The following is a 26,232-nucleotide window of genomic DNA, read 5'->3' as shown; positions in this document are numbered from 1 at the left end:
GCCTTCTAGGTTACTCTTCATCTTCAGTGCTGAAATGCATTGTTTTAAAGGCAGCAACACAATTCTTGAAAATTGAATAGAAAAGCCAGTTAGCACACGTTGTACCACACATATCATCATAAATTATGTTAGCGTTATGCAAGTACTGTCATATATAATGTTATCTATAAGATTTTAGCTAGGAAAAACCGAGGACTTATCAGCACTCTCTCCTGTTAGGTGGCTTGCAGAGCACAGACGCTAATGTAGATTTGTTAGTTGGCTGTTTGAAATCTATTTATAAATCCAGCCTGTGAGTTTTCTTATTAATTATAATTGAAAATACTGGTTACAATTCAGATGCAACGAAAAGATATAAAGAAAGTTACTTCCTTAAATATGTATGTGGAAAATTTAGGAAATGATGGTGAAAGAATACCGATGGATGGTGAAGGAAAAAAATAACACTTTTTAGTGAAGTATTATAATTGTGGATATTAACATATGGAACAGCGACAATGACATTAAGTTCTTACTTAATGGCTGTGGTTTACTCTTGCTTGTACACTAAAATGTTGTTAAGTCATTCTTTTCAAGAGAGTGCAGTGGTGCCATAGTGTTTGCTTCTGTAAGATAGAACAAATATCCATCAACATAAAGGGATGCCAAATATTATAAAAACAAATAAATACAATATAATAACTGAAGTTTAATTAATTAAATACAAACTCTTCCTTTGGGACACACACACAAATTACACATTGTTTGAAACAAATGTTGTTTTAGCCTGCTCTAAACTTTAAACATAATGTTTTCTATATGGTTAAAGCCTACATTTTAAAATGTCAAGTGATTCAATGTTTCTTCTAAACACATATCCGTGAATTAGATTAATCACATCCAGGACTTAAGTTTTGAAGTACGAGCTTTGATGCTCATTCTCATGCCAGTGGCCCCATGGCTCTTTTGTGAGCTTGTGCATCAAGCCCTGAGCTATTGTGGTCCTTTCTTCCTTCCTGGGCTGCATTCCCTTCTCTCTACACCTCCCTCCGTGTTCTCACTCCTTCCCCACTGCCCTCTCCTTCCCCTCTCATGGAGTCATTGCTTATGTTGGCCTGGCTATTCTCATAGTTTCTGCTATCGCTTACAGTTTTATTCCTTTTTCTAGCTATCTATCTATCTATCTTTCTTTCTTTTCCTCCCTTGGTGTTTTTGGTTCTCTTTTGGGGTTGGCTTCCCATTTCAAATTTTGTCTCTGTAGTGTGAGCCAATTGGGGGAGAACACCTTAGTTAGTGTCTTTGATGAGATCTTTGGCATGTAGCATTACCGTCTCTTCCATCTTTCCCTCAAAGCCAGTGTCGTTCAGCTCTCTGCAGCCATCACGGTAGCCATTCCATGTGGTATGGTCATTATGTACCTTTTCAAAAAATGGTTCAAATGGCTCTGAGCAGTATGGGACTTAACATCTGAGGTCACCAGTCCCCTAGAATTTAGAACTACTTAAACCTAACTAACCTAAGGACATCACACACATCCATGCCAGAGGCAGGATTCGAACCTGCGACCGTAGCAGTCGCGCGGTTCCAGACTGAAGCGCCTAGAACTGCTCGGCCACCGCGGCCGGCCTGTACCCTTTCAGGTGAGTCCCCTGACAATATAGGAATCATCATCTGATACTTGAGCTGCTACCTCCCAGTGTATGCCTAGGAGTGGTTGCTTCTCATACTGGAACATCGGAGTTCCCTGCAACGGCCACCATGCCAGACTGCCTTGCTGCAGCTGGGTGATGCTCACGGGGAGAGTCCTTGAACGAAGTGGGTGATGTGAAACATATTCTGCTCCAAAAAACTGGCCATTCTTCTATGGCCGTCTCATTAGTTGGGAATGTATGCTTTAATGGTGCTTCCCTTCCCTCCTACCCCCTGGAAGGAGGGCCAGGCTCGCTGGCTTGTGCTGAATCCTTTTCCCCGCAACCTGTTCTGTACTGTTACTGATGGGGACACTTTCACCACCACCAAACCATTATTTTTCTTGGAAACCGTGGAAACTATTGCAAACAAGTTTGGCAAAGTGCATACTCTGAGTAACATGTGGTCAGGTTTGCTGTTGATAGAAACTCCTCCTGCTCCACAACATGTGGTCCTTCATGCCTGTGATCATCTTGGCGACATCCTGGTGTCCATTACTTGTCACCAGTCGTTGAATATGGCTCATTTTTTTCAGGGTGTAATTTTTCATAGGGATCTCATCCTTCAGTGAGGAACTCCAGACCAATCTGGAATGGCATGGCATTCATTTTGCTTGGCATATTCAGAAAGGTGATAAGGACGAATGCATCAACACTGGCACCTTCATTCTGGCATTTGAGGAGGCACCCTCCTGGTGAAAGTCAAGATTATGGTTTATTGGTGTGACGTGGAACCATACTTCCTGCCATCTGTGAGATGTTTTCGTGTACATGTCTTAATGCTGTACAGTGGACTTTCTATACGGTGAATGTGCACGCCCACATCATGAGGGTCGCTCCTGTGTTCCACCACCCTTATGTGTTGATTGGTGCAATCATCACTCTTTATTTTCATCGGATTGCCTGGTTTGTAAGAAGGCCTGTTTATAAGAAGGAGAAGGAGTTACAGAAGTATTTCCCGTGATCATTTATCCTACATTGATGCTCATCAGAAATAATATGATAGTCTTCACCCTGCGTCTATGACATCTAACTTTGCCTCTGTTATGTCCTTTTTCCCCTCCTCCCTCCTCTTCCTAGTCCCACTCCCTCTCCTTTCCCTCTCCCATGCAGTTCCTGCGCCCTCCCCTCCAGGTGCTGCTCACCTTATCCAGCAGGAGAAATGTCCCCATCTTTGAGCATCTGCCAGTAATGGATGACTTCACACTTTTCGTTATTTGGAGTCAGTTACAACTTACACTCCATACAGATATGTTGTCTGAATCATTTTGCAATTTGTTTTAATCATCTGATGACTTTATAAGAGAGTAAATGACAGCATCATTTGCATACAATCTAAGAGCGCTACTCAGATTGTCTCATAAATCATTTACAGGGGATAGGCAAAACATTTGAACACCTTTACTTACTGGGGAATTGTTTGTTTATAAGAGTTTGGACCCTCATTTCCCCATAAGACAGCTGCGATTTCGCTTCGAATACTGGTGTATAATGATTGTACTGTCTCCAGTGGAATGGTATACCACTCTTCGATCTGAACCTCTTCTAACTGCTGTAGTGATGAGGATGCGGAAATCTGCTCTGGATTCTGTGCTCCAATACTGCCCACAAGGGTTACATAATGTTGAAGTCCAGGGACTGTGCTGGCAAGGGAACACACTGCAGTTCAGTTGTATGCTCCTCATACCATGATTGTACTGTCCTGGCTGTGTGAATGGCTGCATTGTCATCCTGAAATATGGCGTTGTTGTTGGGGAACAACATTTGAATCATGGGGTGCACATGATCACCTAAAATGTTCACATAATTGTTAGCTGTAATACAGCCTTTGAGAGTAGTGATGGGACCAGCAGAATACTGTGATACGGCTGCCCGCACCATCACACTACCACCTCCATGATTAGCCGTCAGAATCAAGCAATCAGCATTGTAGGCTTCTTTTGGCATTCTCCAGAAGTAAAATAACAAAATAATGAAAACATTGACTCATCTGACCATATGACCGCCCAGGATTTATGCTCCTGACACCATGTTTTATGCTGCTTTGCACTGGTTGTCATCACTAATGGTTTTTGTATAGCAGCTTGTCTATGAATGGTTTATGGAGCTCCTGGTGGACAGTGCTGGCTGATACGAGGTCTTGAGGACGGCTATTAAGCTCTGCAGTCACTTTAGCCATTGTAGTTTTGTGTGTTTTGACACAGTTCATGTTAACATATGATGGTCTGTTGCCATTTAATTTTGATTTGCACCCACTATTACGTTTCCATGTTTTGTGTAGTCTGTCATGACTATTGAAACACTTGCTCTTGAAACATTCAATAAGCTGGCTGCCTTGCTAACTGGTGCTCCAGCTAATCGGTCCCCCACAGTCTGCCCTCTTTGAAACTCTGGTAGGTCTTTCATTGCACATTGCCTCAGCCTCTGAATGCAAACACAAAGTGTGCACTACTCATAAATGACCTGCTGCCCTGTATGTAGATCATGCCCAGTAGAGGACCTAGAACACTCTGTGACAGAGCACCAGGTATTACTTCTGTTTGACCTGATTACTTTCCATCAGTCACTACAAACTGTGAGCTTTCTGACTGGAGATCGTGAATCCAGTCGCACAACTGAGATGATAGTATGTAGGCATGCAATTTGATCAGAAGTCGCTTGTGACATATGGTGTCAAAAGCCTTCTGGAAGAAGATGTGGAAACAATTCAGTATCCCCTGTCAGTAGCACTCATTACTTTGTTAGAATGAAAGCGCTACTTGTGTTTCAAAAGAACAGTTTTTTTCTGAACCCATGTTGGCTGTTTGTCAGTAAATCTTTTTCTTTGAGATAGCTCATACTGTTTGAACACAGTATATGTTCCAAAATCTGATGTTGGTGGTATGGTCTGTAATTCAGCGGATTACTCCTATTTCCTTTCTTGAGTATTGGTGTGACTGTATTGCTGGTTTGCTGAATTCATTCTAAATGGCCAAAATAGTTCATTCTAAATTCCTCGAGTATACTTTAGCAAATACAAAGTTCGTTTTCCATGTTATGTTAATCTAAAAATTACAGGTCTGAAAGATGCAGCTTATACTGAGCTTTCTTTGCACTACGTTGCATACCAGCAGAATTTGGTTCGCAATATCCACTGAGCCATATTTTTTCCTGTTTAAGTCAACATTTGCTCTAAATTTAGAAAGAATATGTATTACTAAATGGCCTCAAGGCCTTAGCAAAAATTTCCACGCACTTCTCAACCAGTATGTATGTCCTCTTTCAAAATATTTATGGAGTGAGAAAACTACTGGTTAAATTTACAAACATGTTTTAACACACTCTAGGCTCTGGAGTGTGTGTTTAGTAAGTTTTTACCCAGCTTGCGTTGCTAGGCACCTACTGATTTATTTGAAACTGCCATATGAGCACACACAATTTTTTCCGCAGCTATACTTGTGCTCTATTGCAACTGATATATATTTCCCAATTCTTATTTTCTTCTTGATCTCCTTTAAGTTTGGTGTGTCCATTTTACTGCTCCCATCATTATAATAACTGAGCTGCAGTGAAACTACTTCCACAAACATGTAACTTGCTAGTCATGTTAGATTGATATCACAACCTGTTGTCAGGAGCAGCAGCGTGATTAGGTCCCGTGAATCTTGCTGGGCTTGCGGAAACCCAAGTTGGCCTGCTTTAATCACTGTGCTTCAATACACATGTACTCTTGTGTCTCCGTTGCTGCTGGTTGAGCTGCTTTAATGGTTGCATCGGAGATAGGGGCAGGCAATCTGGAAGAAGAATTTGTACCCCTGTATCTTTGTCTCCCTCCTGGCAGGCCACCTGTGCTCGCTGCTCTAACTGCCCTCCTCCAGCAACTCCGTCTCTCCCTTCCTCTTCCTTGGGGAATTTAATGCCCATCACCCCTGGTGGGGCAAGGCTTTTTCAATGCAGTAGAAGTCTCCTCATAGACCATTTTCTTGCGGACCACATTCTGTGCCTTCTTAATGATGGTTCCCCTACCCATTTTAGTGCCCATTACAGCACTTTCTCTGCCATTAATCTTTTGCTCACTTTCCCTCCCCTTCTCACTTCAATGCACTGGTTGCCACATGTCGACCTTTACCATAGCAACCATTTCCCATTGATTTTATTGTTATCACATTGATTGGCCTCCGTATATCTCCCAGGACACATTTACCTCCTTTTTGTCAGGGTGTATTGATGAAGCACATCCTTGACATGTGCAATGCAATTATTTATATTGCTGGCATTGCCATCCTCCACTCAGTGGGTCCCTTTCACTGCCACCCAGTGCCATGGTGGAGCATGGCCATTGTTATTGCTATCCTTGATGAACCTTGCAATACCTTAAGGAGCACCTGTCCTCTGCTGGTCTTATTACCTTTATACACATTCACTCCAGAGCCTGTTACTTTATCAGAGCAAGCAGGTGTGTTGGAAACGCATTGTCTCCTCGCTACATTCTTCTGTCCCGTCACCACAGGTGTGGGATACGCTCCACACCTCGAAGGTTGCCTACAGGCATCTTCCGTTCGTGCCTTGTCCTCCCAGGTGGCCTTCATGTGGCTCCATTTGAGACGGCATTGGCATCGGACTCCTATCTGGCTGCCTTCCTTCTCCAGAGTCAGTGGGCTTGAAGCATTCCATTTATGTTTTACCCCTTGTCAGGTGGAATCCTACATTAAACCTTTACTGCTTGGGAACTTCTTCTGGGTGTCTCCTCTTCCCACAATTCCGCCTCTGTCCCCAGTTCCATCCAGAACCAATTGCTTCATCATCTCAATCTTCGATAATTACAATACCTCCTCCTGTTGTGTAACTGTATTTGGCTCCAAGGTATTTTCCACTCTGAATGGAGGGACATTATTGTGTTTTCTGTCCTCAAGCCTGGTAGGGATCTGCTGCCCCTTTGTAGCTACCAGGCAGTCAGTCCGACCAACGTCCCCCACACGTTATTTGAATGGATGGTGGCTCGTTGGCTTTGTTGGTTCCTTGAATTTTGGAACCTTTTGTCTACTTACCAGTGCGGCTTTTGGGAGGGACAGTCTCTGATCACTCATCTGCTTTGGTTGGAAACCACAGTTCAGCAGAACTGTTTTTTCCAGCACTGCCACCTTGTTGCAGTTTTCATCGTTTTGGATGATAATAATGTTACAATAGCTCAGATACTGTGTATAGATGAGATAGTAAAACAATGCAGGAACACCAGTGTTGAACACGAAACAGAGGTGGAGTGCGAATTGGTTGGTGGTTGATTAGTGGTGGCGGTGGCAGTGGCGGCGAGAAAGAACACCAAAAACGCAATCCAGTCAGTGGGAAAGGAAAATGGGTAAAGTAAGTGGCAGAAGGAACATGCAGGTGGCCAGAAGAGTAAGGAACAGGAAGGGAAGGGAGGTGAGGGGTGTGTGAGCAAGGCACCACAGAGGCGCTACGCGTGACGGGGTGCTGGCACTGCCGCCAGCCTGCCCCAGACCCCACACAGGCATGGAGGCAAGGCCGAAGGCCTCCCTAACCAACATAAATGCTAATTGAGGGACTCTAATTCTTAAATCTGTGAGGACAAACCATTTCCCAAAGAAAACCAAAGACAAGACTTAACAATGTGAGGGTTGGCTACTAATACCCATGTCAAGGAGAATGGGAAGGAATATTTGGTGTGAAGAACCAAGAAGTGGGGCAGTCCTGCAAAATACATATCACAATGAGGGAGCCCTGCAGCTACAAAGAGTGGGAGGGGGGACGGAGGGGGGAGAGGCATCTCCTTACAGGGTAAAAAAAAAAGTGTGGGTCAGCTTGATATCGCAGGCAGCAGAGGGTGGTAGAGTCCTGTCAGGAGAGGCAGAAGGAAGCCCCTTAATTGCATAAAGTTTATTAGACAGGTAGATGCTCCCCCCCCCTCCCCCCAAGAGTCCTCAGGAATGAGTGAAAGGAACTTGATGTGAAGCCATAAACCCCCCCCCTCCCCCCACCCCCTGGAGTGGTCACAACGAACGGGGATAGATGGCTGCCCAACAGCCAGACAACTGTCATGTTCATTACCAGGGATACCCATGGGGACTTGAACCCAAAGTAATCAACAGAAAAAGCAGAGAGCTCAATGTTGGCAAGAAGGTCGTGAATGGCACAGACCAAGAGAGGATGGAAAAAACAACAGGCAATAGCCTGAAGGCCACTCAACAAGCCCCTGCATAACAAAACTTGGGTGAAGGAGGATCATTTAATAAAGCACAGGGCACAGTAAAAGGCAATGGGGTCTGCGGAAAACACCCTACATGTGGCAGGCAAGAGAGGATGTTCCATGCCAACAGAAGACATGAAGTCTTATCCCATGTGACCAGTGGATTTAGAGCCATCAATATAAAAAACCATAATACCCCCAGGGGGGAGGGGGTTTGGGAGAGAATGTGGGGAACAGCACACAAAGAGGGAAGATGGAAATCACAACCCACCCGAGAGTGGGCAACAGGCAAGTGACATAAGTATCTTCAAGGTTTTCATGACCACCTGTCAGTTTTCATTGTATGTATCCTTAAATAATTGAGATTTACCCCACCACCTGCTTGTGGCAAAAAAATTGTTTTTTTCCCAGCTACAATCATGTTTCCCCAAATTTCAAGACAACATAAAATTCTTGTAACATGGGTCTGGAGCCTGTGTGAGTTGTTTAAAGTATGACAAGCAGAATCAAAACTTTAACAGTCATAAGCTGAAAATGATATCCATCAGACAGTTTTTTCAAGAGAGTGATAAACTTGTTTATAAAACACCTGCCTTCTTGAAACAGGCTTTAGGTTACTTGGTCCTCCACAGCTTTGCTTGTAGTTGAAACAAATTTACTGGATCAAGAAGGTTTAGCAGCTTTGCAGATTCTGGCTCATTAATATGTTTTAGATATAGTTGAATGAGGCAGTTGGGATAACATTGTTTTGTCATGTTTATAGTTTTTTGTTCCAAGGGCAAAATTTTCTGGTCATATTGCTAGAACAAAAAGCAAATTTAATGTTTGGCATAAAACGTTTTTTTTTTGTGGGGGCAGCGCAGTTCTCAACAAGAAGCACAATCTTGAATTTTTCATTGTTCAATTTGTGATAGAACACTTTTTGCTAAATGACAGATTTTACTCTTTTCATTCAAGCTTGTCAGTGATTTATGTAAGCACATGATAATTTATGCACATTTTTTAAACAAAGGGGATTTTCAGCTATATCACTGATAAGTGACAACAGTTTCTCTGTTCCATTAGCAGTGGCACAAACTTGTACTACCATAATGTCTTTCCTGAGCTACCCACCATGGAGGGACTTTTCGTGCATAAGTTTGAAAAATGATCCAAATTAATCTGCAGTAAATATGCCACTCTTTTCATTCTCTGCTGTTGAGTCTACTAAGACACAATTTTGCCTGGAAGCAACACATTTTCATTCATGTATTCGGTCTCACCACTAATTTTTCAGTAAATAATTACAGCACATCGCTATGATGCAGGCCTGGCTTGTACTTGCTATCTTACAGTTTTCAGCTTCTGGTGAATTATTGCCAGCCCACAAGCAATTTGTTCAAGTTCCTTCTATTTTCTTATAATGGTTTGCAGAATTGTAGGTGTTATTTCATACGACTGACAAATTCTGTTCTAGCAATCCTCTGACCACACACTTTCTCATAACTGTGTGGGTGGTAGCAAAACCTCAGGCAGCTTTATCTTGTGAGGAATTTGGTAAACTGCTGGAGATTATAAATGCAAGCGGGAAGGAGATTTCCTATTTTCAGTCATTAATAGCAGCCCACACTTTCTCCTGTGCTGGCAGATAACTCATTTCTCATCTGCGGAAAAGTTTGTGTGAACTTCAAGGAAAAGTGCCACTCATAGAGCCAGTGTGGTTCTTAGTGAGAAAGGAGCACTTTACATGGGAAAGCATTAGAGAGGGGAATCTTAATGAGGTCTCCCCCCCCCCCCCCCACCCCAGTATTACACGACTACTATTCAGTAGTTGATTACTGTGAAAGAGAGAAACATTAGACACAACTATGTTTCGCTTCAGTCACTGCCAAACAGTTTTAAAAGGATGAACATTGTATCATATTTCATTTTTTGTTTTTTCTTTTGTAGAGTGCCTTGTTATATTTTTTTCTATTATTTTTTAATCTCAAGCACAATGAAAATTCTCAAATAAAAAAGAAAGTTTTGAAATTTCTGTTATGCAGTCTTCAGAGTGAACTAATATTTGAACAATGGAGGTCTATAAAATGGTATTAACTTCTTTGTTTAATTTATTGAGATGTGTGGTATGTTGGACACATACTTCAACCACTGAAATCCCCTGCAGTGATAATCAATGCAGCAATCCTGAATTTAAGAGAGACTGCTTGCATTGCTAATTGTTGTAAAGGAGATAATGTCTTAGCTACATAATGGAGAAGATAAGTTTTTTGTTTTATTTGAATGCTAGTTATGCCTTAACATTATTGGGACATATATGTCATGATAATGTCTCTTGAATTATATGGGCCTCCATATATTTATCATTTGTCTTAATTTGTGGTAAATGCACTCTTTTATTTAGTGCCTAACCATTAAAATTAATGTTAATATCATGTTATCCATGATAATGGTTGTTGAGCACTGTGGCCCTTACTTAGTTGAAGAAACGCAGCAATCGGATACATTCTTTGAACTTTATACCAAGACATGTTGCAGGCTTTCACCAATCTTTGATTGACTCAATACGGTAAGAAATATTTGATTGCATTAAGCTAATTAAAAACAGTTTGGAAGTCCAAAACACACATTGGTATAAGTAAAATCCAAAGAAGTGGTTGGTCACAATATTTAATCTTGTAAATATTAGATGAATGACTGAACATAGACTTAAATTTATTCCATATTCTGAAATGAAAGGATGAGAGTTCAGCCTCTTAGGTTCATATTTACTTTGTAATTTTACAGTGCAACCAACTCTTTTGAATAACATTTAAAATATGTTTTTGTGTTACAGTTGTGACAGGAGAGGCCCGTTTACGTCAACTTGAAGCACTGTTCCTTGGTGGTCCTGTGCAGGGACAGGGCCAATGCTTCAGTATAGAAACTTTGCTGGATGTACTTCTGGTGCTGTATGATGAGTGTTGCAATTCTTCTCTTAGAAGAGAGAAAACAGTATCTGATTTCATCGAATTTGGTTAGAATTTTATTAGTCATTTACAAATTAACCTACTCAGATTAGTTGTTAACCAACAAATGATTTGCATGCTACTGTTCAATAATTCTCATATTAAATGTGATGGTAAAAGCATATAACTTACGTGGCAAGTTGTGTGAAAGATGTAAACATATAATAATTTTTTGTGAAGGTATGTTCCGTCCATGCAACTAATTGAAGGCAGTTTGTTTATTGCCATACGCATTTCGCTTCTTTTATTTGTGAAGCATCTTCAGTGGTCTGTAATACAGGTTTCCTTTTATACATGTAATAAACGTATTATGTGGTAGTTACAATACATTGCTATGTTACATTTTGTCGTGTTTGTTTTTTAGGTTATAATTAACTTTTCTAGCACAAATTTTGTGATGTGAAATTATCGTTTGGTGTTACTTAAGATTTCCAGCACTGTTAGCTCATGCGTGTGGTCCAGGAGAAGTATTTGTTAGTTTCCATACTCCAGATGGCTGATTTCTGGCATTCTTTCACCCGCATTTGATTCAACAAATCATACACATCACTTGGAATTTCCATTTTGTGATCAACATATGTGCATTTTCAGTGTGTAGTGTTGCCAACTGTCGTGTGTGTGTGTGTGTGTGTGTGTGTGTGTGTGTGTGTGTGTGGGGTTTGATATTTTTCATTTGTTTTGTGTGTGTGTGTGTGTGTGTGTGTGAGAGAGAGAGAGAGAGAGAGAGAGAGAGAGAGAGAGAGAGAGAGAGAGAGAAGGGGGGGGGGGTGAAGATAATTAATTATTTATTCTCATTGCATTTTGGATCTCTGTTATTGTTTTGGTGGCTAGGATGATCAGAGAGTTATTCCTTACATGGATTTTGGTCATTGAGTACCTTCTTTTCCATTGCAATGGCTCTTTGACTGTGAAAGTTTTCTTGCAATGTCAGGAGCTTTTTGTTGTGATTATTCACTCTGATAACTGTCATATCACATTCAGTCTTGGATGGTTCATGCCCATGTTTTATCAGGTGTTCAGTAAAGGTAGAGTGGCTAGTTTAATATTTCCAACTCTCTCTCTCTCTCTCTCTCTCTCTCTCTCTCTCTCTCTCTCTCTCTCTCTCTCTCCCCCCTCTCCCTCCCCCCCCCCCCCCCCCCCCCCGCCCCCCCCCCCACACACACACACAAAACAAATGAAAAATACACTCATGATCATAAATTAACGATAATGCTGATACATGGTGAAACAACGCTCTAGTGGACGCTTTGGGGTTTAAATCACCTCAAGGTATGACCATGCAGTGCATTTGACCTGCAGTCGTCGCATGGTGGCACTGGCAGCAGTCCACATACGCAGAGGTGTGTTGGGGCATGTCGGAGTACGTTGCAGTGAGTAAGTGTGCCGACAGTTTAAGACATGCTAATGGTGACTGTGTGTTGAAAATGGCTCAGAGAACACATACTGTTGGCGTTATGAGGGGTAGAATACTAGGACGACTGGAGGCTGGTCAAACACAGCAGGTTGTAGCATGGGCCCTCCGTGTGCCACAAAGTGTGATCTCAAGATTATGGCAATGATTCCAGCAGCAGGAAACGTGTCCAGGCGCTGCAGTATGGAACATCCACAGTGTACAACAGCACAAGAAGACCGATATCTCACCATCAGTGCCTGTAGATGGCCACGGAGTACTGCAGGTAGCCTTGCTTGGGACCTTACCGCAGCCACTGGAACGGTTGTCTCCAGACACACAGTCTACAGACGACTGAACAGACATGGTTTATTCACCTAAAGACCTGCGAGGTGCATTCCACTGATTCCTGGTCACAGGAGAGCCTGTAAAGCCTGGTGTCAAGAACACAGTACATGGTCATTGGAACAGTGGTCCCAGGTTATGTTCACGGACGAGTCCAGGTATAGTCTGAACAGTGGTTCTCGCCAGTCTTTCATCTGGCGTGAACAAGGAACCAGATACCAACCCCTTAATGTCCTTGAAAGGAACCTGTATGGAGGTCGAGGTTTGATGGTGTGGGGTGGGATTATGATTTATATGGTGTTTTGTAGCACATGTGTTTCGGGATGGTTTTCTCAGCTTATCACCAATACCGTGGACTTACAGATCTGTGTCGTGTGTGTTCCCTATGTGCCTATGCTATTAGTGCCAGTTTCGTGTAGTGCCACATTGTGTGGCACCACATTCTGCAATTATCCTTAATTTATGAGCATGAGTGTTTCAAACCAAACACACAACACAAACAAAAGAAGACAGATAAACACACAATGAGAGTCAGCAACACAGAATTAGAACTTCCACACATTCACACAACAAGTCTGACACACATGGCCACTGTCTCTGTTACACTAAGTCACAACTTCGACTGCATCTCACATGAGCAGCAATCTAGCTGGGGTAGGTAGTGGTGGTAAGGGGGAGGGGAGGAGGAGGGGGTAGCATGGTAGGTGTGGGGGAGATGCTAGTACTGTGTGTGGGAGCATGTAGGGACACAGTGGCAGTGGGATGTTAGGAGCAACATGGGGAGGCTGTGCTGGTGGTGGGAGGGGGGGGGGGGGGGAGAATAGTTAGAGAAAAGACTTTTAGATGCATTGATGGGATAGAAGGCATGTGTGTTCTGGACTGGGTTCAGAGAAGGGGATAAGCAGGCAAAGACCAGGGGATTTACAATAATGAAGAACATGTTGTAGGGAGAGTTCCCACTGTGCAAATCAGAAAAGCCATGTTGGTGGGAAGAATCAAGTTAGCACAGGCTGTGAAGCAGTTGTTAAAGTGAACCACATTGTGTTAGTCTGCATGTTCAGCATTTGGGAGGTCCAGCTGTCTCTTGGCAAGAATTTGGCAGTGGCCATTCATTTGGACAAATAACTTTTTAGCCTTCATGCTCATGTAGAATGTGGCCCAGTGGTTGCAGCTTTCACAGGTGGCGCTGCTTGTGATATGGTGGGAGATGTCATGACAGGACTGTAGTAGGTGGTAGTGGGAAGATGTGTGGTATGATTCATGCATCTGGGTCTATTGCAGGAATATGAGCAATGAGGTAAGGGGTTTGGAACAGGGATGAAGCAGCCGTATCCTGTCTCCACCATATCCCTGCATGCTTCCAAAGGCAGCACTAACATCTTGCCCCACTCTTACCCTGTTATCCCTTCCCCTCCCCTTCCCATGCTGCCTCCTTTCTCCTCATTACCCACCCCTAGCTAGATAGTTTCACATGTCAGATGCAGTTGCATCAGGCCTTAGCACCTGGAGACAATTGTCATGTATGTTTCAGATGCTGTGTGGATTGAGAGAACAAGAACTTTGTCCGAAAGTAAAAAAATATTTCTAGTATTCTTTTTCATTGTGCCTGTCTTGCAATTAACATCTTCTCTCTGAGATAAGTAACAGTCTATCCTTTCCACAAATGGTGGCAGGAGGACACACACATATAAAGGTCAAGGAGTAACAATTATTTGTGTGTGTTCTCCTGCTTTCCCTTGATAAGTAGATTTTTTAAATCTGCCCTGTTACATTATATTTTAAAAAAAAATGAAAATTGATTATTTTTGTTATTGTGTCCTCTACATAATATTGTTTTTAATCCATCCTTCAGTTTTTGTTGTTATAGAATTAAGTATCTTATGTTTCAAAATGAACTTGTGTTACATTGGAAATGTGCTCTTTCATGAAACTCACAGATTATACTGTGAAATATGTGAAATCTACTGACACCTCACCTGTTCAGCCATCAGTGCAAACATGGCAAATCTATAAATAGTTATCCTCCTAAATGACCACAAAATCTGAATCTCGGGTCGGTATATAACTCATAATATGTGATAATGTCTGAAGTGGGTGATTAACACACTTGTCGCCATATGATAAATAAGTAAATAACAAGGAGATTATTGAAAGTCCCACCAAATATTTACTATTTTGCTGTAACTCTACCACCTGCACATAGTAAACACTTGCACAAGTCAGACTAACTGCAAATATCTGCATGTGATGCAACTGTAGCATTTGTTTTCGTTGTTATGAGTTAAGTACATCATTTGCTCTATTGAAAAAATAATGTAACTGGCTGGGTAAAAAATCTGTTCACCAAGTGGCAGCAGGAGAATCCACACATATAAAGATTAAGGAAATTAATGCTCCTGATTTCTTAAACATTGCCAGTCTTTTATTTTTTTCTTTGCTCCGCTTCCTTCCCCTTCAACCCTTTTGCAGAAAAAGGAGCCCCTGGCTCCAAAAGCTTGCAAATTTCTTTAATCTGTATATATATATGTGTGTTCTCTTGCAATCACTTGGTGATTAGATTTCTTTACCTATGCAGTGACATTATATTTTCAAAAATTGATTGTTTTTGTTGATATATTTGCTTTATTGAGATAGATGAGACTGGACAAGTTACTTAAGTTTGATGTGGTCTCTCTTCTTAACTGAGTTTTTAATCATCGTTTGAAAAGCTTCCTACATGGTAGAGCATAAGCAGTCTTCAAAATATTTAGCTATAATAGCTGTTCCTCTTACCAGTTCTCTTTTCCCTTCTGTATCACTACTTTTTCCTTTTTTTCTGTCACCGATCATAGACTTCTTCTCTTCTGGTGAAAATTCTCTTCTTCTCTCTGGTCACATTGTGTCTAGATATTTTGCTTCTAAACTAATGGTTTTGCATATTGCAGTTTATTGGTAGTTGTCTTGGTACGAGATTGCAATTCTTACTGTTTTCTGTGGCTGCTGCTACTGCTACTACTCCTGCTGTTAAGATCATGTTAAAAAGAAAGTATAAAAAAGCAGAGCATCACTAAAAGTATTAATGGGCTGAGTAAAAGATTCAGGTGGCAAGTGATTGCTTTAAAAATGTAGATATCTTTTAACAGAAATAATAAATTTTTGAAAGTAACCAATTTTTGAAAATATAATGTAATTTGATAGATGAAAAAAAGTCTGCTCACCCAAAGACAGCAGGAGAACACACATATAGAGAGATACAATTAAATATCTTTATTTTTGTGTTCTCGTGCTGCCGCTTGGTTAGGACACTGTTAGGTGTCTTCTAATTATTTACAAACTAACAACTTGTCCCGAGTTTGCACAGGTAGAACTATCTATCTATGGTTGGACGAATTTGCTGGCATAACAGTGATTTTATTTATGGGCTACTGTATAGAGTTAAGATAAATGTCCAGAGGACGATGTTAGAAAACTGAATAATGTCGCTTTCATGTAACTGAACAATTTAAGCAGTGCGTGCCAGGAAAGTTTTAAAGAGGCAGAAATGTCATTTGTTCCATATTTAATTGGCATTTGGAATAATGTCTTGTGGCAATGATGGAAGCTGTGAACTAGTTTACCACCTGGTCCACCTATGATCAGTGTATCTGCTAGTGAAAGCTATATCAGAAATCACATATAGACAGAAAAATGCGGTGGAGTACTTGATGAAATATGTAGAAGAAGGAAATATATGTAGGTTGTGGTGATAATAGTTTTGTGTGGCCCAATGGCCTAGTGTAAGCCTTTCAATTAGAGACCACTTCATGCTTCTGCTAGACTACATGGGCTTCAAGATGTGAAAGCTGCAGAAAATGTACTAACTGCAGTATGGAAAATGACAATAGGTCACACAACTGTGACAATAGTGTTTTGGAGTGACCAGAGAACAGTCATCACTGCAGGGAGCTATGAAGATCAATCACATGCTGTTGATAGTGAAGCAACAGCATGTGCTATGAGTTCTGTGAGTTGCCAAGAGGTAGCAGTGGCACTGTTTACAAGCAGCAGTTGACATTAATTCCTCATAATACAGCCAGTTTGCATGAAATATTTATAAATTATATACAAAAACTTTTCTCGTAAGTCAGTCTACTTATTAGTAAAAACCACATAAAAATCCTTACATTAGTTCCTGAGGTTAGACCAAACACACAAATGGAAATGGGCAAGGGCTTCAATTTATATTTGTAGAGATTAAAAAAAGTGGGATCACAAACACCTTATTAGTTACAGCAATTGCTGATGGCTTATAACACTTTCTGGGTTATAACATTGAATGAACATGAATTTGTTTAAAAAATTGGAACATATAACCATTTAGCTAATAAATATTTGAGAAAAATATGGATATGCATGTTGTTTTAAGATTATATTAAAAACAAAGATTCCATGACTTACCAAACAGGAAAGCGCTGGTAGATAGGTACAATAAAAAACGCACACACACACAAAATTTCGAGCTTTCGCAACCCACGGTTGCTTCGTCAGGAAAGAGGGAAGGAGAGGGAAAGATGAAAGGATGTAGGTTTTAAGGGAGAGGGTAAGGAGTCATTCCAATCCCGGGAGAGGAAAGATTTACCTTAGGGGGAAAAAAGGACAGTTATACACTCGCGCACACACACACATATCCATCCACACATATACAGACACATTGTGTCTAAGGTAAGTCTTTCCTCTCCCGGGATTGGAATGACTCCTTACCCTCTCCCTTAAAACCCACATCCTTTCATCTTTCCCTCTCCTTCCCTCTTTCCTGACAAAGCATCCTTTGGTTGCGAAAGCTCGAAATTTTGTGTGTGTGTGTGCGCGTGTGTGTGTGTGTGTGTGTGTGTGTGTGTGTGTGTGTGTGTGTGTGTGTGTGTGTGGTTTTTTTTTTTTTTTTTTGTGCCTATCTACCAGCGCTGTCCCGTTTGGTAGGTCATGGAATCTTTGTTTTTAATATATTTTTCCCATGTGGAATGTTTCTTTCTATTTTGTTTTAAGATTAGCTGTTTATCAACAATGATGTTAGCTGCATTGATAGTGTTTGTGTTCCTCACTGTTTGAACATGCCCTTATTGGGTTAAATCTTTTCATCTTATAACACACTAGCATTTTCATAATTTTAAGATGTGGGCTTTTGTTATGGCATTGGAAGAAATACACTAGGGTTGATGAATACAAGCTAATTAAATACATTTTAAAATAGTGCTGTCCATAAACAAGGATTGTATTGGTATGTAAAATTAAATTAATTTCAAAATTAGATTAATGTTTATGAATTTTACTGCATGTAATAATATTGAAATCTTTCTTTGAAGTACTGTGAAAGTTCCGAGAAGCAAGATTGCTTCTCACCATAGGGTGGTGAGAGAGATTGTGTAAGAAACACCTGATTCAGCACTATGACATCATTGCAAAGGATGCATCACTAATACTGACAGAAGGTCAGCACCATTATTTGCAGTATGACCAACTGATATAATGAAGTTTTGTCAGATGCTGCCAGTTTGGAGTCTTACTTTTATGAGTCTGCAGCTGTCCAGTTGTGCAGAAGGGAACTTCTACTATGTGGCCTGACATTCCTGGTAGTCACAATGGTGACTAACAGAAGATAAGGGACAGCCAGATATTGCATGGATGAGGAACTAATCTGTCAGACTGCAAGCTGTTTTACTTGGGAGCAGAGCACCTTGTGCTGCCATCCTTATCAGTGCATGTAACATCTTACTGGCTGTATGATGGGACTGTCCCTTGAGCTGTCCTCCATGTTGCTGTTGGGGACGTCCATCTACTTGCCCTTATGGCAACTGTCATCAGTGGCATGCAGATCTCCGGAGCAAACTTGAGGAGTTCAACTATGCTAAATGAGAATGCTGAGACTTCAGCAGACCTTCAAAGTTGTGCTAGGCTGTGGGGACATGCTCACCAGTCCTCTGGACATGCTCACCAGTGATCTGCCCTGCATGAGGCCCCGGAACTGACTGCGGTCAACACCTGGAACTATGACCGCAGATTCTGTGATGGGTGTTGACGTGCCACTCGGTGTGTTCCTGTGACATGGATGCAGCATGGCTGTTTCCAGGTCATGCCAAGGAGTAGACTGTATCACTATAAAACACTTGGCAATAACTAGATGCTAATTTAATGCTGCCTCATTGGTGCCTTGGGCATGACACACGTTTTCACCACTGCCTCTCTGCTTGACTGTCGTGAACTCTTATTGGGGTCACATCCAGTGAACTACCTACAGTTTGATTGTGGAAGTTCAGAAATTCACTTCATGCAATTAAACCTGCATTGAGAATTGTTGTGATAATGGTCAGTTTTATTTTATGCTCTTTTATTTATAAAATTGTATATTATTGGCATTTTAAAATAAGCTGTAACTTGTTGACAGATAAAACGAATTAAAAAAAAGAACTCTCTTGAAGCCAGACAACCTGTGTGATGCATCTAAAATAATTGATAGTCAGGAGTGTGACAGAATGACAGAAGAAGTTTGTGTTGTTAGTTTAGTTAGGTTTTAAGGCCAGCTGCAATGCTTGTAGTTTACAATAATTGCACCCTCCACCTTTTCCTTTGCTGTTGTGTACTTTGTGTTGTATCAAATTGTGGTACATGCACTGCAGAAATTAAAGTTTTTATAATGCAGTAGATTCATGACAAAGAAAAGTTTTACCCATCATTATTTAGGAGGTAATTGTGGACATTTTATATTGCATAGTATAGTGTGCTGTGCAGTTTAATTTTTTATCATGTTTTATGTACAAAAATGTTTAACATTGAAGTGCTTGTAGAAACACAGTTTTGATTTGGAATACCGTTGTGTGCCTGTCAGAGAGTTTCTGCTTATCATGGATCAGTAAACAAGAACTAGAATGACAATTTCTCTAGCTGACAAAAGAGATGGCTGAATAAAGGAATCACGGTACTTTGTGGTTTAACAATGCTAACTAGGTGGGAACTTCTACATCCACATCTACATTGGATACTCTGCAAATCACATTTAAGTGCCTAGCAGAGAGTTCATCGAACCACCTTCACAATTCTCTATTATTCCAATCTCCTATAGTGCACGGAAAGAATGAACACCTATATCTTTCAGTATAAGCTCTGATTTCCCTTATTTTATCGTGATGGTCATTTCTCCCTATGCAGGTCGTTGTCAACAAAATATTTTCACATTCAGAGGAGAAAGTTGGTGATTGGAATTTCGTGAGATGATTCTGTTGCAACACAAAAACGCCTTTCTTTTAATACAAAACGTGCTGCCCTTCTTTGAACTTTTTTGATGTACTGTGTCAGTCCTATCTGGTAAGGATCCCACACTGCACAGCAGTATTCTAAAAGAGGATGGACAAGATAGTGTAGGCAGTCTCCTTAATAGATCTATTACATTTTCTAAGTATCCTGTCAATAAAACGCAGTCATTGGTTAGCCTTCCCCACAACATTTTCTGTGTGTTCCTTCCAATTTAAGTTGTTCATAATTGTAATTCCTAGTAACGAAATTCCAGTGACTTGGAGAAAGGTCGTTTTAGCTTACCAGATTTTCAAATCCTATGTATGAACTGTTGTCGTGAAGCTTTAGTTGTTCCATCATGCTGTCTCCCTGATGTGAGGTCTTAGCAGGTATTCATTTAATCCAAGAATATACTTATTTGTTACATCCCTTTCAGATTTTGCACGAAGGAAATAATGGTTCTGAAAGTGAGAGTTGTTGAGTTTTCTCTCTTGTGCCTCGTAGTAGCAAAATGCTTTAGTGTCTTTGGCCGAACCTTCATTATGGGGAATTGTTTTCCTTACAGAACTTTGGTATGCTATAAAGTTGTGAATGAAATAGTGCAAGACAGTATGAACATTTACCCATAACTGAGAAACACATTTGGAGCAACACATTTGGAGTAGACTGATCCTCCACCCCAAGTTAATCGTTAGTTCTATAAATAAAATGTCTTTTTCAATCCTTCAGATATGTGGCTATAGATGTCAAACTGTGAACTATTTGCATATCCCAATTATTGTGCTTGTCATTGAATTGTATGGACTAACATCAGCTAATATTTTTGTTGTTGTTTGTTAAGTGTTACTTCAGCAGTTATGCAATTATAATGTAGCATCCCTTAACTGAAAAGTGGACAAGAAGGTCGAAAGGTGTGCTCGAAAGGTACTTTATTTAGCAAATTGTTATATAATATGCCTAGGTTGTTAAGTAGGAATGACCTTCTTTCTCTGACACTCAACAGCATGTCTTTTTGTGCTAAATACTCTTGGATAGTTCTGGCAAATAGTCTCTTAGAAACTCTAATTGTGTCTTTGTTAAATCTGTATGGGTTAACTTTGAAGGTTGTGCAAAATTTCTCTCTTTCCACATGAAAGTTTTTGTTTGACTGTCCATTCTGAATTCTTTTTTTACGAGGTGCATTCAAGTTCTAAGGCCTCCGATTTTTTTTCTAATTAACTACTCACCTGAAATCGATGAAACTGGCGTTACTTCTCGACATAATCGCCTGCAGATGTACACATTTTTCACAACGCTGATGCCAAAATTCCATGGCAGCGGCGAAGGCTTCTTTAGGAGTCTGTTTTGACCACTGGAAAATCGCTGAGGCAATAGCAGCGCGGCTGGTGAATGTGCAGCCACGGAGAGTGTCTTTCATTGTTGGAAAAAACCAAAAGTCACTAGGAACCAGGTCAGGTGAGTAGGGAGCATGAGGAATCACTTCAAAGTTGTTATCACGAAGAAACTGTTGCGTAACGTTAGCTCAATGTGTGGGTGTGTTGTCTTGGTGAAACAGCACACGCGCAGCCCTTCCTGGACGTTTTTGTTGCAGTGCAGGAAGGAATTTGTTCTTCAAAACATTTTCGTAGGATGCACCTGTTAGCGTAGTGCCCTTTGGAATGCAATGGATAAGGATTACGCCCTCGCTGTCCCAGAACATGGACACCATCATTTTTTCAGCACTGGCAGTTACCCGAAATTTTTTTGTTGGTGGTGAATCTGTGTGCTTCCATTGAGCTGACTGGCGCTTTGTTTCTGGATTGAAAAATGGCATCCATGTCTCATCCATTGTCACAACCGATGAAAAGAAAGTCCCATTCATGCTGTCGTTGCGTGTCAACATCGCTTGGCAACATGTCACACGGGCAGCCATGTGGTCGTCCGTCAGCATTCGTGGCACCCACCTGGATGACACTTTTTGCATTTTCAGGTCGTCATGCAGGATTGTGTGCACAGAACCCCCAGAAGTGCCAACTCTGGAGGCAATCTGTTCAACAGTCATTCGGCGATCAACCAAAACAATTCTCTCCACTTTCTCGATCATGTCGTCAGACCGGCTTGTGAGAGCCCGAGGTTGTTTCGGTTTGTTGTCACACGATGTTCTGCCTTCATTAAACTGTCGCACTCAACTGTCAATGAATTTCAATTGGTTTCACACCCCTCAAATTCAGAAAACGAATGATTGCATGCTGTTCAAGTAAGGAAAACGTCGCCATTTTAAGTATTTAAAACAGTTCTCATTCTCGCTGCTGGTGGTAAAATTCCATCTGCCGTATGGTGCTGCCATCTCTGGGACACATTGACAATGAACGCGGCCTCATTTTAAAACGATGCGCATGTTTCTATCTCTTTCCAGTCCGGAGAAAAAAAATCTGAGGCCTTAGAACTTGAATGCACCTTGTATATCGTCAGATGTATACAGCATACCTGTAGGGTGTGGCAGTTCAGATAATTTTGTCCTGCAAAATGCCCTTTGTCCTGCAAAATGTCCCTGTAAGGAGCAACATAGTTGATGTAATTAAAACTTAGGCAGCAGGCTTTAGCATGAGTCAGTGGGGCCCTGTTGTTTCCCTATATTTTGTGTTGTCCAGTGATGTTCTCTTGAACACACTATTCCCAATTTGTTAACTGGCCAGAAGATACCTTCAGTCAATAGCAATAGCAAAGCAAATAGTGATCTCTAAAGACTGAACAAATGCCCAAAAAGATTAGAATGGTATTTATTGATTGCCATGACAACTTTCTCTCATGATTGCTGAATAGTTTTTGTAATCCTTTGAGTTCCAACAATATGAAGACAAATATTTTTTTATTTCTTTTTTACAGAAACCACTCAGAGTTTAAGTTTTATTTCGAGTTATGTAAGCATGTGCCATTCTTAGTCTCTATATATAAATGTACACTATAAGCCCCAAGGCTATCAACAACAACACACAATTCTACAGGACCTTCTTACAAGAAAAGGTCCCCAGCTGTGGGATCAACTTTTTTAAACCATCTCGACAGTTATGTATGTTAAGATACCAGTTATCACACAGTGCAGCTGTTCACACTGGTGGGCCCTCATTTGTGAGTACCTGATGAAAAAATATTTCGGAGTCTTGTGTGATACTCAGCAGCATTTAAAAAGTTGCATTAGATAGTCTGGTGGCTTGTTATAATGGATAGGATAAGAGTTTCATATGTAGGACGTTGTGGGTTCGAATCTTGTTAGATGCAGTTAACTTTTTTTTAATTTTCAGATGTTTACTGAAATGACTTTGATCATCATTTTTATTCAATTAACTGCTTTAAATGTAGTTTTTTATTTCCATTCCTATGCCACATAATTTTAATCATAATATCATTTTTTTCATATGCTTTCATTTTCCTTCCTATCATTCTTTTCCCACTTAAAATCTGTGTTCATGTATTTTAATTAATTTTATGTATTAATTTCAATTCAGTTTCTTTGTTTTATCACTGTTTTTTTTTTTTTTTGTCCCCATTATGGCTATTTCTCATTTTGCTTGAATTTCGTTTTACTTTTAAACCCTTCTTGTATTTTTTTGTTCATAGTGTGACAGGTATTTAGGTTATATTTTAAATGTCTGTACGATGACTACCACGTAAAAAAAAAAAAAAAAAAAAACAGATAGATTGGAATTTTCAGATAATTGAATATTGTAATAGAGAAGTATAATTAAATTCACATTCACGAAAATTCCTATTGGAAAAAGAATGATATAAAGAAAAACTGAAACAAATGGAAAAGTTCATATGGTGAGTAAAATGATGATGTGATGAAGTAATAGAAATAAAAGATTACATTTAACCCTTTGACTGCTAGAGGCGCATCATCTGCTTAGGTAGCTTAGGTGCCGTGGCCTGCAACGTAATCCAGCTATCTGCGCTAAGCGCCGGTCCCTCTGAGCCGCCGCTGGGACCAGAACGGCCCGCGCTGTCGGACCTGCCCTGTGCTGAATATTTCTGGACTGATTACAACTCGCACAGAGCCAGTGTGAATTTTTGGCGACTTTGAGATCTAATATCTTGGGCAATAGTTTTTGTAAAGAAATCAAGTGTGGGCATCTTGTAAAACTTTATGCAGTCTTTTAAGAGTACTAATGAAAAGAATTTTATGAGCTATATTGAGGCAGAAAATTGTAGGTAAAATCGGCCAAAAACATAGGTGCCCAAAAAAATTTCAGAGTTTGGCTTCTTGCATCTCCTGGACTAATGCTATGACGTACTTGAAACTTGGCATGTAGTAATCTAACAACACGAGGTTCTTAAATATGAAGTTTCATATGTGTAGCACTTTCCAGTACTGAATGAATTAAGTGCAAAATTGAAGATTTTGTAAAAATGTCAAAAATGTGATATTTTCGTTCTGATTTTGCTAAAATACTATGTTCTATAAAACATTCCAAGCTGTATAATTGGAATGAAAGTTGGGCGCAAAAATCATCCCCGGAAACAATGTAAACGTCGGATTTGCATATCTAGTAGAGTGAATGCATGATGAAAATGAAATTTAGAGTGCAATAGATTGATAGCACAAAGATATGAAATAAAATATTTATTCCTCTACTATTTTCCACTAATCTACAAATTAGTTGGAAAGATGTTGATTTTTGAGAAAAGATGAAAGCAAGGTATATTCAATACTACTTTTACAAATACCGTTTTCTATTAATGCTTCAAAGCCAGCCTCATTTGAACAACCAATTTTAAGCCCCCACCCTCCCCAGAACAGTGAATTTAATTTCCAATATTGGCTAACAACAAAGCCAAAGTAGCAAGAAAAATTGCACTGAGAACAGGAGAACAGAGTTTTAACTTTGACTTATTATTTCCTGTTGATCAAAGGCATTTGAAATCAGTTATGGAAAACAGGTTATGTACAAGTAGACCGAATGTGATCTATATGTGCACTACTAAGGATAAAAGAATATAACTGTCTATGTTACGTGTTAATAATTTAAATGCACCGTATTTAGATTAATATATGGGTTTTCTTATACTGGTGCTCCCAAACATGTCACCCAAGCCCACTCTTTTCCAAACTGTTTCCCTGTCACTTTCTGTTTCCTCAGATTCAGAGGAAGTGCTGACTGTAGTTCTTGCTCTCCCCTCTGATGTAAAGAGCTGAGTACTACATTTTTGAGATTCTGTTGAAGACTCATCACTGCTAGCAACATCAGATAATTCACACTCACTGTCACTCCTAGAGAGCATATCCAGGATCTCTTTATCTGTGTAACCATGGTGACGTGACATTTCCCATAGAAAACAAGAAAACTGACAAAAACATGGGAAGTGAAGTTGAATTCCACAGAGAGGAAACACAGCAGCAGACATATACGCACTCTCGAACTACACAGTCAGACCACTGAACAGCTGCTAGAAGAGCCGAGCGGAAAGACAGCTCTGTGTGTTTACATATCTTTCGCGCTCAGGTAGCTGTGACTCAGCGTGCCTAAACTCGTCCCTAGTGGTGGAAAGGCTGGTGGCACAGTATGCAACAGGTCCATAGCACTGTAGGGAAGACCCAACGGCCATGCTTAAACACGTCGGGTGCGCCAGGGGAACGGCGAGGCAGGACAAGTTAACACGTCCCCATTAGTCGATGGGTTAAGCCTGTTAACTGAATAAAAATAATGATCAAAGTCATTTTGTTAAAGATTTAAAATAAACAAATGCACTGCACCTGACGATATTCAAACCCACAACCACCTGCTTGTGAAGCTATTATCCTACCCACTACACCACACATCCAGCCTTTGTAATACGACTTTTTTTTTTTTTTAACTTTATTGAGCATCACACAAGCTTCAGAACTTTATTTTGGTCAATTAATCACAAATGAGGACCCACCAGGGTGAATGGCTGCAGGGTGTGATAGCTGGGATCTTAACCTACATCATCATATATGTGGTTTCAAAAAGTCGATCCCACTGCTGGAGCCACTGCTGGGGACCTCTCCTTGTTAGTCATACAGAGTGGCAGATTGCTCCCAAGAGCTTTCTGTGAAACATATGAACATTTTCTTGCAGTCAATCCTAATTGCATTAACGATATCTAAATGACTTACATTGTCTGTTAATACTCTGGTTTTGGGATAACAGACGAGGTAATGGTTCTGTTTTGTGCCCAATAAGTGAATTATTGACCCAGTGACCTTCCTCATGTGCTGGGAGCTGTGTTGTTATGTGAACTCTTAACCTGAACTCCAGCCAGACTGTGAAGTATTGTTGGTGTCACACCTTTATCTTGAAACCTTGCTAGGAAGGCAATATACTGAGACGTTAATCTTTCTTTAGGCAGACTTCTCCAACTTGTGAATGATATGGAACATATCCTCCCCATAGAGTGAGCTGATGTGATCTCTCAGGT

At 40.5% G+C, this 26,232-nt stretch overlaps 1 protein-coding gene across 1 annotated transcript in view; it reads left to right on the top strand.

Moving 5' to 3' along the window:
* Window positions 1-26,232, top strand: part of LOC126189006 (serine/threonine-protein kinase Genghis Khan) — a 372,927-nt gene that overhangs the window by 47,470 nt on the left and 299,225 nt on the right. Inside the window, exon 3 of the mRNA XM_049930817.1 lies at window positions 10,667-10,846. Within this exon, the coding sequence (XP_049786774.1) occupies window positions 10,667-10,846 (180 nt within the window). The remainder of the gene's footprint in view (window positions 1-10,666; window positions 10,847-26,232) is intronic.

Source organism: Schistocerca cancellata, chromosome 5, assembly GCF_023864275.1.
Source record: "Schistocerca cancellata isolate TAMUIC-IGC-003103 chromosome 5, iqSchCanc2.1, whole genome shotgun sequence".
Taxonomy (NCBI): domain Eukaryota; kingdom Metazoa; phylum Arthropoda; class Insecta; order Orthoptera; family Acrididae; genus Schistocerca; species Schistocerca cancellata.
The sequence above is the reverse complement of the archived record's forward strand: the minus strand, read 5'-3'. Positions and strand labels throughout refer to the sequence as shown.